The sequence below is a fragment of the Helicoverpa armigera genome, chromosome 5, assembly GCF_030705265.1.
Source record: "Helicoverpa armigera isolate CAAS_96S chromosome 5, ASM3070526v1, whole genome shotgun sequence".
NCBI classification, from domain to species: Eukaryota; Metazoa; Arthropoda; class Insecta; order Lepidoptera; family Noctuidae; genus Helicoverpa; species Helicoverpa armigera.
Window position 1 is genome coordinate 5,768,733 of NC_087124.1, and position 12,832 is coordinate 5,781,564.

Sequence of the window (12,832 nt, forward strand, 5' to 3'; positions counted from 1 at the left end):
AGATGCCAGAAAGTCTGACAACCACCAAAAGGTATATTTTTACTGGGGGTAGTCTGAAACCGGTACTTGGCTGCATCCAGTTAAGACTGGAAGCGGAAGCCGACCCCAACACATTAGGGAGAAGGATATACGTGTAGTTATGAGCATAAATTAATGAAGATCATGTGACTCTACATATTATAGAATACCATACCTTCGCTAAGTATAGGTATAAATTAAAAAAAAAAAAAAACATTAATACAAGTCTTTAATCAATTTCTTATAACAGTCATACTTACCTATTTGTGAAGGCATGTATCTTAAAATTGACTCAAACAACAATCGGGCACAAAATACTTATTAAAATTATTATAGTTATAACTTTAAAACAAATATGAATATGTATGTAAACGTATTAGTAAAACCAAAGCAATAAATATTGTAGATCAAGCATGTATACTGCGTACTGTATTTTTACTGCCGATCAGGACTTGGGCTTTTGCTTCAAAATCTGGAAAAATTAAAGAAAATTGTAAGGTACCTATGGCTAAAGTTACACTTTGGAAATTAGGCTTGTGACAGCTGCATGCGGCCCGTGCACCGTGCAATATTTGTAACTCGCACTCGCAACTGTGCGGGTAGTTTAGACTTTTGCTCATAACGAAATCAAAATGTCTCAAAACAACAAAATCGTTCGTTTCGTTCGCTCGCTTTTCCGTAAACTTTTAATGTACCTACCATAGGCACATAATACCATGGGGCTTTTAGCAGTTAAGGAAGCTTTCTTACTAGGTAAATGTTGGCGTTCGAAAAGTGCTGTTTTGCATAAATGATTTTAATTCCTTTGATTTTAATTTTCAAAAACTACCTACATATTTAAATTATTTGCAACCGACCGTATGTGTTACGCAAGTTGTGTAGGTATATAGTTTATCTCTTTGTAAATAAGTTGGTGTGTAGGGCTGCCATCTCGAATTTCGCCAAACCCGGGCATAGATTAAAAAAACCCGGACATTTGGCGTAAATTGCATTTTTTCACTATATGGGGGAATTCAACAGATGCCCAGAGAGCATTCATAGCCCAAAAGAAATGTGTAAGATCAATCTTTAATTTAAAGTGGACAGACTCTTGTAAACCTATATTTATTAAACAAAAGCTGCTTACCCTACCATCACTATATATATTTGAAACCTGCAAGTTTGTAAGAAATAATTACTCACTCTTTGAAAGAGATAAGAGGTTTGTCTAGGAGGAAAGTAGCTCAAAAGCCTCTTGTGGTTCCTCGAAATAGGTTAAAACTATGCGACAAAAATTGCTATACCATGGCGGTGAAAATATTTAACCACTTACCTGTAGAATTTAGAAGTGCTACAGATTTAGAATTTAATAAGAAGGTATATAACTGGTTGTGTGAGAGATTTTTTTATTCCATCAATGAATATCTTGAGTGTAAATTGTAAAACTTATTTAATTACTATAATTACTTTTAATTTAATATAATATAATATTGGTAATATAATAATTTAATGAATAGAATTGTATTTAATCTTATTAATTGCATGAAATCTAAATTTAAGTGTGAAATTATTGTAACTTTATGTAATTGATTATTATTAGACAAATGTGTACTGCATGCTATGTGGAAGATGAAAAAATCTAAATATTTGCACGGCAGAAATGCCGAATATAGTGAAACCCTTAGATGTTAAGAACTGATGTTAACTACCTATATTCTTGCAAATAAATATATCATTCATTCATTCATTCATTCATTCATTCATTCGCCGGAAGAGACCAAAAATTATATGTAAAAAACAAGACCTCATTTTCATATTATTTTTTAATTTGACACAATGGTCCGGGTTTTCCCCGGAAACTTCTTCAAAACCCACCCGGACGGCCCCCGGACGGGCTCCAAACGAGGACAAATCCGGGGAAACCCGGACGGATGGCAGCCCTAGTGGTGTGCCATGTTACATATACATAACTTTTCTTGGCAGTCATGTTATGTTCTTAACTACTTGAGTATGAACGAACGATGGATAGGTAGGTATAGAGAAGGAACCAAAGAAACGATGGATGGATTGTTTTATACAATGTGTTGTTTAGATAATGTAACTTGTGAAATTGCGATAGACCGAAGGGTATGGAAGAAAATGGGTATGCTGCGCCACCCCCAAAAAATTGGAATACCTGAAGTCAGGAGGATGATGAGTGCACGGCGTTACTATAAACACCATGTAGGTACCTAATTATATTTTAAATAATTTCTAAGAACACTTGGGTAACCAAGGAGAATCCAACGTTATCCTGAAAGTCCTACGTATGACGAAGAACATTACATGCGTACATACAAGAAGGGCGAAAAAGGGCTACGTATGTTCTTGGCAGTTTAGTAAATACAAGCTGCAAGTATTCAAAAAATATTTAGAAGAACTGACCTAGGTACTACCTTGTTTAAGCTCAAGGAAGGGTCAAAGACTCTTTGTGTAGGTATTTATACGAAAGCTACCTGATAAGAAATGGATGAAGAAATGACGATGAAAGCTGCTTGACAAGGTAGCACAATTATGTACATGACAAGGTAGCATTAATGTTTGCATGAAAAACCTCACAGAAAGTGATTCTCTACTCTTCTGCATCTGAGTGAGGACGTAGTCCGTGTCGTCTTGCTCGGAGTCGGCGCATGAGTCGGGGCAGCGCGTCTCGGTGAGCAATGAAGGCTCGTGCCGGATATCCCGTAGCAGCGGCCGCATCTGTTGTATTTCAATTATTCATTTGAATTTTTTCATATGTAGATATACGTACCGGACTGGAATAAAAATCGCCATTATTTTGTAGCACAACCTAGACATTAAACGCTTGCCTTCGCTTAAAGCGAATAGATTCTAAACAATGAAATATCGCAAAGATCAGCTCTTACAAATTCGCATTTGACCGGCGAGAGCCCTTCCTTCCAAAGTTCTTTAGATAGTTCCTGTGCCTGAGGTGTCATCCACCTACGCAGGCCACCGCGACGCCGCCGCCAGCGCAACGCCATCCCCTACAAACAGTCAGGAATTGCACTTTTCACACTAAATATTCGAGAAATCATCTATCTACAATAACATCAATCCAATTTTATTAAAGCATGTTATATGTATACTTACAAGTGCAATTCCTTACTGTTTCCAAGAAATAAATTATCTATGACGTAAAAAAAATAGGTATACCTGCATGTCCTGTGTGCTAAAACACTTTTTACTATTGCTCTGGCATGACATCCTACCACCATTGTCTGTTTTCTTGCTTCTAAAATGTGAGATCAACCCCTTGATCGATTCCGCAACGATAATGCAAGGCACAGTCACAAAGAATATCACATTTAGTATAAATTCCATGGTTCTGCAAGAAAGCGAGGAGATATATGATAAAGAATAATTTGTTAGTACCTACCTAGTCAGGAGATTTTTACTATCGTAAAATATTTTTTATCTAAGTGTATTTAAGTATCTAAGTATATCTATTATATATGTATCTATATAGGTGTCTATTCAGTTGTTATTTTGTCATTCACTTGGTAAGACACCTTCCTATTTATGTTTTTTAAAATTATTATTAAGGTGTTACCTGCTGAACATACGAACAGTCCTCTCCTTTGTATCGGGATGAATTGCATAGCCCTCACAATCGTATTCAACGGGGCGACATTTTAGGCTGGCTTCGTAGTAATGATCAAGTTTACGGGGCACCTGGACTATATGACACAAACCCCAAGAGCCGATACAACTAAAGATAAGCCCCAGAAATGCTTTTAAGCAACCTGAAAAACAGCATGGGACTTATTCTCAAGTTTTTTTTAATTAAAAAAACATCACATCTCTAACTCATGTAAGGTATACTAGCCAAAAAATAAAAGCGTCACAATAACGCCAGCAAAGACGACGAATACGTTGAGTGATACAACGTCACGGTAACAGCACGAGCGAGCATGCCGAGTTCTGCCGCGACTCGAGAGCCCTGCGGCCGACTGCCGAGCCTCTGGCATCTCTCGGCAGAGGAGCCTGGGATCTTCCGCTGCAAGCATAAAGCAAAGCAATGCCAATTCACGTTTTTGCGGTTTTGAGGGCTAGGTAAAGAAATTGCGGCAGTCGCTGCGCAGGAACCATTTTAAGGTATCAGCGAGTGGCGGAGATATGCTAGGAGAACATACAAAATGAATATTGCCTTGCGGAATAACCACTATTTTTCAAGAGCTCTAGTAGGTACCCTATTTTTTTGTATGTCTCTACTAGAATTCTACGACTGACTATTGACTTAGCTTCTGACAATTGTGGCACCAGCTGCCTTTAAAAATTTAATAAATTCATATTAAAGGTGGCAGGTGCAGACGTCTCGATAGGTCACTAACCAGGATCCCGGAAACTAGTCGTGTTCGCAATAAGGCGGCAAGTAGGGGTATTATGCTACTTTTATTATTGGACTTACTTAGACAAACACAGTCGCAATGCCAGACGCAAAAGCACCGGTCTCCCTTTTTTATGGCCACTTCTCTTACAGCTATCGACTTCTCTTCATCATTCACTAATGAGACTACATAGAAAAAATCATCAAATTAGAAAAAAAGCTCTAGTTATACCACATATACAATAAATAGGAAACATTTTTTGTTTCACTATTGATAAGCTAACCTACCTACCTACATATAAGTAACACAAGCTATATTTTATCAGGGTAGGAGTTCCCCCTGGACGCGAGTGAAATCTCAGGAAAACAGCTAGTTAGATATATTTACCGGAACAATGGGCGACATCGATAGGAATCTCGACTGGTAGCTCTAGTCGCACAGTTCTTGTATGGCGCGGCGGGATCAGCACAGGTCCAGCCATCGTCAATTGTTTATTTTTCTCATTCACGAAGTCGGACAAAGCTGGCCCACAGTCCCTCGTTATGACTCTATATAAAGATACACAATTGTAAATATCATTTTAGTTTCATTATGTTTATATACTTATTCTGCTTTACAAAAACAATTACCCACAGGACAGAATGAAAATAAAAAATCATTTATTCAAACTTGGCTGCAAAACAGCACTTTTCGAACGTCAGAAATTTACAAAAGACAGCCCCCAAAACCCACCCAGAGCCTTCACCTCTTCCTATGTGTTTTTGAGAAGAAGTGGCGCAACAAACTCCCCAGCAGATGCGCTACGTTCGTAGGATATAGGAAAGTACCGAAAAGAGCCTAAACCGGTTCCTGTCCAGTCTATCATTAGATATCAGTTATTTTGTTATATAACATTGATAGGGAGAAAAAGACAAGTAAGTAGTTAAAAATATCTAAAAACCTGAATCGTGCCGCAGCTAGTCCCGTATTACCAACTTGCAGTGTTATTATTGTGCGCGTTCTTCGTGTGCTATCTGCTACAGCAATTGCAATACGCCCAGATGCGCTGAGAATTTAATATTGGTGTGTTATATTACGAATAGTAGTGGTTCGCTTAGGTACGCCTTGGGAGACATGGAATTACCTTCGAGTACATAGATAGTCCAGCAAGATCTTATTGGCTGAAGATGACGAATTGTAGTAACCTACTCACCTGTTTTAAGTTCTAAGGTCATACGATCATACGAATTTCTCTCTCTTTCATTCATACTATGGGAAAACAGTTCAGCTACCAAAAGCATTTTTTTAGCCGGTTTTAAACTAACAAAGTAATAATTGTAGGTACTATGTGATTCAATAAAAGTAATTAGTAGTATAATATGACAGTACCCAATTCGAACGAGCTCATTTTCATCAGCTCTTGCTTCCAAATCGATTTGCGCGTGATGTGGACGTCGATGTGGCAGCGTTAGATACTTATCGGAGCCTTGGAAGGCAATATTTACTTTCTCTTCGCTTCCACTCAATAAAGCCCTTGATGTACGGACGACTACTCTTCGATGACCCTGCAAGTCATTGAGGTCGAAAATAGTCTGCCAGCTAATTGCCAAAATAATTCAGATATAAATCAACATCATTCTGCACCTGTTCGTTGCGCTCACTTAGTTCTTCTGGTTTTGGATTATCATCTGAGTCCGAACCGTTATCGTTTCGTTTGAAGATGTTATCATCGTCCTTCAATCCCATGACGTCTTCCTGAGGAAGGACAACGTAGCCTCCATCTTCAGAAATACCTTAAAAAGAATTGAGATTATTTGGATTAAGTAGCTGTAGCGAATCGTTACTAGCGATTTTAATAAACTATAGGGAAAGTGTAGCTGTATTCTGTATGAGGCAGACTTTCTGAATTTTCATTGCTTGTTGGTAATAGTTGTAATGATCTAAAAACAATAAACTAATCTTAGGTAGGTTTGCCATGGGCTGCGGGTTGTTCGAAAGAGGTACCGCGGCCCTAGCACATAAGAAGGCCTACGACGGAACACGACGGCTTTTAGTCAGTAAGAGTCTGACACTCCCTCACCGCTGCAAACCCACAGCGGGAGGGGTCATTTGATGATTTTTTTCGTCGTTAAAAAAAAAAAGGTAGGTTTGCCATCTCGAATTTCGCCAAACCCTACAAACATTAAAATACCCGGACATTTGGTGTAAATCGCATTTTTTCCCCGAACGAGTACGATTTTTTTTAAACAAAATAATACCTAATTTGTTATTCATTTACAATTAACATATATTTAAATTCAATGAGTTGCTTCCTTACATGAAAAGTGTTCATTGCTTGTTGGTAATAGTTGTAATGATCTAAAAACAATAAACTAATCTTAGGTAGGTTTGCCATGGGCTGCGGGTTGTTCGAAAGAGGTACCGCGGCCCTAGCACATAAGAAGGCCTACGACGGAACACGACGGCTTTTAGTCAGTAAGAGTCTGACACTCCCTCACCGCTGCTAACCCACAGCGGGAGGGGTCATTTGATGATTTTTTTCGTCGTTAAAAAAAAAAGGTAGGTTTGCCATCTCGAATTTCGTCAAACATTAAAATACCCGGACATTTGGTGTAAATCGCATTTTTTCCCCGAACGAGTACGATTTTTTTAAACAAAATAATACCTAATTTGTTATTCATTTACAATTAACATATATTTAAATTCAATGAGTTGCTTCCTTACATGAAAAGTGTCAGGGTTTTCCCCGGACACTTCTTGAAACCCGGACGGATGGCAGCCCTAATCTTAGGCAAACTTAGTACAGCAGTTGTGACAAGTAGGCGAAATTTCGCAAACTTCACTTCGTTTTTATGAGGTTTCTAAAGATATGTTATACAGATGATGAACCAGCCGAAAACGCCATGTCTTCCTATCGGCCAAGGAACGAGAACGCCGCTCGTATCCGTATAGAGATCACAGTTTATTGCATAACCTGGCGTTTGTTAAATTATAAGCGATATAAGCTCTAATATGAACTAAATAGGAATTTATTTTTCGAATTTCAATTAGGATAGTTTTTACCAGCGTACCACTTGTTATGTTCCCGTTTTCAACATTGTAAGGCACGCTATCAGAGCCTCGTATCGGAGCTAGGAGGCACAAGTTACTCGTGGGCAAAGAAAATTCTTCTCTAGGGATCCATTCACCGGGACGATACCGAACAGTCAGGTCTTGGCCAATCCACTCGGGTGACAGTGAACTTACACTACAATATAGCGACAAACAAATAAATTAGTAAAATCATGGCGTGTATAGGGCAACCTCACCTCTACAACTATGCAGCAGCATTCAATGTCTTAGGCCTCGGCCTCGAATTTTGTGGGCAGCGGGGCGGCAGCGGCGGCGGCGCGGGCGGTTACCGAGTGCACCGCTCGTTGCCCGCTCCCGCGCCGCTGTATTCGAGGGCCGGTCCATTTGATTATACGCGTAAGATCCTGCCGCTCCCGCGCCGCCGCCGCTGCCACCCCGCTGCCCGCAAAATTCGAGGCCGAGGCCTAATATAATGCTACTGGCCGATCATATTATGAGTGCCAAAAAGACATTTTAATAGTTCAGTTAATTACGCACGATAAAATATAAATGGAATATCTTTACAACCTGGCTTGTTCGCCTTTGGTCAAGTCATTCCAAACTGTTTTCCCATCTGGAGTGCTTAATTTTTCAAACAATTGTACGTGGACCGTATACCATAATTCCGGATGACCTATTTCATAAACAGCGTAATCTCGCTCGGCTTCTTCGCGTTCAACATTATTATTATAATCATCAACTTCACCATATCTATCATCAAATCGCTTATCAGCCATCGAAGTTTTAATATCCTTAGTTTTTATAGAGGGAGAGTTCGTTCTAAGATTTTCTGAATTTTTATTCCTCCCTGCTTTAGAATCAGTATTTAAGGTGCGAGTACGCATTTTCTTATGATGGTCACTTTCGTCTGGCAGAGGTTCAGTGACAGCCATCCCTGCCGACTCTTTTTTATGGTTACCGAACGCTAGTCTATGATGAATATCGTCATCAATGGGTCTCTCTTCAAAGATATCACCCGAATCTCTTTCAGGTTCTGATATTTGGTAATAACGTTCTTTTGACTTCCACTGTTTATTGTCATCACTGGCTTCTTCCACCACAATGTTATGTTCGCTGCGTTTCTTGCGCTTACTTAGAGTAGTGTTCATTTGATTTGTACATATTTCATTAAGAGAATTAGCTAGAACATTATTCCAAAATAAGTATCAAACTACAAAATGCATTACAAATAAATAGTATTAAAATAGTAAGTGTAGTACCTACTAGAGCAAATATCTTATTTGTAAAATTGGTTTCACCTTTATAATTCATGTAAAACGTGGGCATGGACAATACATATAAACATACCTACCTGCATTGTTGGATAAAAATCGACTTATCTAAATTGTTTGCACCTGAATTTAGGTATTCGACAATATTACACATTGAGCATGTAGTAATGCCTGTTTAGATTGCCTGCATACTTCTGTAGAAATATTTTTAAGACCTTACCTACCTATTATATCTTTGTGCTAAAATTATTACTATAAATGTGCATCGTTCGGCATCATAAGTATATAGTCTAGTCTCATAGAATATAATACGTGCAGACAAACAGACGATAAAGCTGGGCTGTTAATGTAACGTCTGTGTGAAAGCGTTCTAACCGGTTTTATAATACTGCTGGCCGGCGTTCAACACAAAAACCGGTTTGATTGTAAAGGGAGGGCTCCGCACGTCGTGCAGAGCCAGTCCGTACGCCGCCAGGCACTTCGCTAGCCCTGTAGTGATTCATACACAGCTCTAACATGGAGAAGTTCATAGAAACAGTGCGAGCACATCCGTGCTTGTGGAACCCGCAGCATCCGGACTATCCCGAAGTTCACGCACGAGGCCAGGCTTGGCAGAGTGTCGTCAAAGAAATCAACGACGATTCTATACCAAATAGTAAGTAAGGCCTATCTAAATGTTTCGTGATTCAAATCATAAGATTCATTTGTCTTTAGTCTGTCTTATAATAGCCGTTTTAAAGTTGAACGGACACAATAACAGAATAGTTTGATACAAGTAGGTAGCAAAACATTGTTGTTCCAATAATGGTTTATTTAAATCCCAGGTTTGGAAATAAGTAATTCGATTCGTTCGACATAAGTACCAAAACTAGCATGCGTACATGCGACGAACAGAGAAAAAAATATTTTTGTTACATTTTTAGGGTTCCGTACCAAAGCGTAAAACGGGACCCTATTGTTTTCGCTCCTCCGTCCGTCCGTCCGTCTGTCACCAGGCTGTATCTCATGAACCGTGATAGTTAGAGAATTTAAATTTTCACAGATTATGTAATTCTGTTGCCGCTATAACAACAAATACTAAAAACTAGAATAAAATAAATATTTTGGGGGCTCCCATACCACAAACGTAATTTTTTTGCTCATTTTAAATAATGGTACGGAACCCTTCTTGCTTGAGTCTGACCCACACTTGGCAGGTTTTTTTAGTTCCATTTTTCCGTAGCCTGGTTTGAGATTTACCTATCTACATATTATAGGTCCTATTATAGGACTCCTATACTATATCCATAACATACAGGAATAAATTTTAAGCAGTGCAAAAAAATCTGGTGTTCCAGAATCATTAACAGAGCATATCTGGATCATCAGTATTTTTTTTTATCCGCCCTAAAATCAGCTAAATTTTATATGGATAAGTATTATCTATTCTCATGCGCGCCGTGCAGAGCTCGCGTCAGTAAACCGGTTTCGCGTTGCCGCCGTGCCTACTGTGACGACTGTCACCGTACAATCGGTTACAAAATAAGTATCTTTCGCTACCAATAACTATTCTTTTTTGTACTAACCAAACTAAACTTATTTAATTATAACTATAGGTAACCTCCTAATTTTATAACTATAACTTATTATTTCCTTAATTTCAGTTAAAGCTGCACGCACCGAATGGAGAAAGCTTCGGGACAACCATCGGGAGGCTTTGAAAAGAGCAAAATTAGGACAAAACAAATTACTGCCAGCTCATGTGACTACTTGGAAATATGCAAAAGCGATGCAATTTCTTGAGCCACATATGAAGTACCGTATAACAGAAAATATTGAAATGGATCCACCAGTGACAATACAGCCAAAAAATTCCGAACCCGATGTTTCCACGACGAATAGCACTGAACCTGCACAAACAGAAGTAGCGCATAAAAGACGCTGTGTTGAGCACACTTCACAAGAAAAAGAGGTGGATGCACTCGAATCGTTCTTCAACTGCATTCTAAAGAGCACCAGAGATATGCCTCAGTGGATGCAAACACAAGTGAAGAAAAAAATATTTGCCGTTATCATTGATGCTGAGGAGAGTTTATCATCTCAATCGCAAGCCAGAAGTACAGCACCTTCTGAGGAATATGCGACACATTTTATCATAGAAAATAAAATCAAGAGAGAATATTTTGAAGACACCTAAACCGGATTAGATTTACCTACTAAGATACAAGTGAATGTAGTGGTGTTTGATACGTAAAAGTAAATAAACAATATTTCAAAATCATTGAAACTTTGCCATGTATAGGTATCTCGTGACTTGAACATAGGTACGTGTGCGAGACTCGGAGCCGCGGTACGGCAAGGAGCGCACGAACGTGCCCTCTAAGTGCTAAATGAACCATTTTATACTAATAAGATTTTATAAATGTTCAGCCGTTTTAACATAAATTGTAACCAACAAACTCACTTAACAATAACACATAGGTACTTATTCAGCAGTAAAGATTTATACATGTGTTATACAAACCACAACTTCGAGATCCCTGTGACGCAAACTCCGTGAAGGATAGTGTAGTAGGTTGAAGCGGTTGGATACTTTCTGGAGTCAATGGAATAGTACGTGTCTGTTCTGTCTGCTCTATCTCAACATTTGGGCCTCGAGCCATTTTCCCGGAGTGGCCTATGTCGCGCTCTATACGACTCTATGACGTAAGAAAGTATTTACTTCGTAATTATTATTTGGGTAATATAAATATGTAAAAAATCCTCACTTCTTTCATTTATAATTCATATTTTCAATTTTACTAACCAAACTTCATTGAAAAAACTAGTTTCTACTTGAAATACACGTAAGTAGATAAGGAGGAATAACTTACTTTTACGTGTTTGATATTTCCGGTAAATGTTGTACCTTCAGAATCAAGCAAAATACCGCTGATGGTCTGAAAAAACGTGCGCATTATTTAAAAATTGTGTTATCTCGTGGTAGGATCTATACCACATTGGTATGATACCAGAATTCTAATGTAGGTATCTATTCTATCTACTTTAGTCACTCCTCAATCGCCTTCTTTAAAGATATAGGTAGGTACTTATAGAATTTGGTGACGCCCACACGCAGCTGCAGCCATGCAGCATGACTAGTGTAAGTTTAGCGGATAACTATTCTAGGATAAACAACTTACAGCTGTCTTCAAATTCTGTTTATAATAAATTGAATACTACTGCAAGCATAGTAAGAAAGTGGTTCATACATCAACTCTTCGCAATTTGTACGCCTGCAGTGGTTGTTCTCTGCGCAAACGGAGTATGTACGGGTCGAGGAGACGAATGCGCTTCTTATTAGATCCCTCGAAGACGTGTTCAATGGGTAAGTATTCATCTCCTGAATTTTGCTGGGAAAACATGCAATAATTAAGGTTATCTTTGATGCTAGGTTGCAATTTTAATAGAGCTATCTATAAACATTGTAGTGTTCTTATTAAGTCGTCAACATTGCATTTAGTCACCTTACACAGGTACTCACTTCGGGCTCGCTAACTATTTTGACAGTGACTGCCAACTTTTTGTAGCAGTCGCGTAGTACACTATGCTTGAAGAGTTCTTCTCGCTCGAAACGCATCGAGTCGCTATCTGGTGCTACGCTTACTTCCTGTACCTGTTCATTAGAAAAATTCACTACTATATACTCTCATATAGAGTTCATTATAAGTATTAATATTATCTACTATATCTAAAACAAACTCTGGGTTTTAGATTTTGTAGGTTCTTCACACATCATGAAGGCTCACACTCACTGGTTCGCAGTTTATGAACACAGCTCTCACTTCCACTTGTGATGTCTCCTTGAGAGATTCATTCATATTCTCTTCATCGAAAGCTATTGATTGTCTTAAAATTATGAAGTAGATTAGTCCTATCCTGTGAACAGAAACTGTAATTCAATGAAATGTTTAAGTTGCATAATAGTCTATATTGTGCTCCATAACAGAAACATTTATACCATTTATTGTCCATATTATTTTCACTTCTTCAAATCAGAAAATAAGACCTGACATTATTTTTAAGAAATGTAACAATCTTTGACAAGTTCTAGTCATTTTCTGAACAGCAAGTATATGTACTCTTTGGCAAGATAAAAAAAAATATACTGCAGAATCTAAACAA

General features: G+C 38.4%; 2 protein-coding genes across 4 annotated transcripts; one reads left to right on the forward strand and one right to left on the reverse strand.

Annotated features, from left to right (window-relative positions):
• Positions 1-230: 230 nt before the first annotated feature.
• LOC110370510 (uncharacterized) lies at positions 231-12,795 on the reverse strand. Of its 3 annotated transcripts, XM_021326346.3 has the most exons (19): positions 12,669-12,795; positions 12,463-12,586; positions 12,192-12,323; positions 11,920-12,060; positions 11,542-11,607; positions 11,193-11,367; positions 7,986-8,598; positions 7,418-7,593; positions 5,991-6,139; positions 5,736-5,911; positions 5,308-5,412; positions 4,755-4,915; positions 4,448-4,552; positions 3,866-4,036; positions 3,590-3,782; positions 3,193-3,364; positions 2,904-3,023; positions 2,596-2,736; positions 231-490 (listed from the first exon to the last, which is right to left on the reverse strand). In XM_021326346.3, the coding sequence occupies exons 1-19, from the start codon at positions 12,680-12,682 to the stop codon at positions 464-466; spliced, it is 2,961 nt and encodes a 986-aa protein (XP_021182021.3). In that variant the 5' UTR covers positions 12,683-12,795; the 3' UTR covers positions 231-463. The 3 variants fall into 3 exon arrangements, with proteins under 3 accessions (XP_021182021.3, XP_049698179.2, XP_049698180.2); XM_049842222.2 differs by lacking the exon at positions 231-490 and having other exon boundaries at positions 1,761-2,736; XM_049842223.2 differs by lacking the exons at positions 231-490; positions 2,904-3,023 and having other exon boundaries at positions 1,761-2,736.
• Positions 8,778-11,431, forward strand: LOC110370530 (uncharacterized). The gene is made up of 2 exons (XM_021326374.3): positions 8,778-9,344; positions 10,333-11,431. Exons 1-2 carry the CDS (start codon positions 9,206-9,208, stop codon positions 10,863-10,865), a joined length of 672 nt encoding a protein of 223 aa, XP_021182049.3. The 5' UTR covers positions 8,778-9,205; the 3' UTR covers positions 10,866-11,431.
• Positions 12,796-12,832: the final 37 nt, after the last annotated feature.

What these genes read in the sequence shown, in the direction of transcription:
- LOC110370510 (XM_049842222.2), bottom strand. An exon ending in ACAGGGATCTCGAAGTTGTG is followed by an intron (nt 8,599 to 11,192) that starts GTTTGTATAACA and finishes ATAATGTTCTAG; the next exon opens with CTAATTCTCTTAATGAAATA. An exon ending in CGCCGGTCAAATGCGAATTT is followed by an intron (nt 2,737 to 2,903) that starts GTAAGAGCTGAT and finishes GAAATACAACAG; the next exon opens with ATGCGGCCGCTGCTACGGGA.
- LOC110370530 (XM_021326374.3), top strand. Translation starts at nt 9,206, where the DNA reads ATGGAGAAGTTCATAGAAACAGTGCGAGCACATCCGTGCTTGTGGAAC. An exon ending in CGACGATTCTATACCAAATA is followed by an intron (nt 9,345 to 10,332) that starts GTAAGTAAGGCC and finishes CCTTAATTTCAG; the next exon opens with TTAAAGCTGCACGCACCGAA.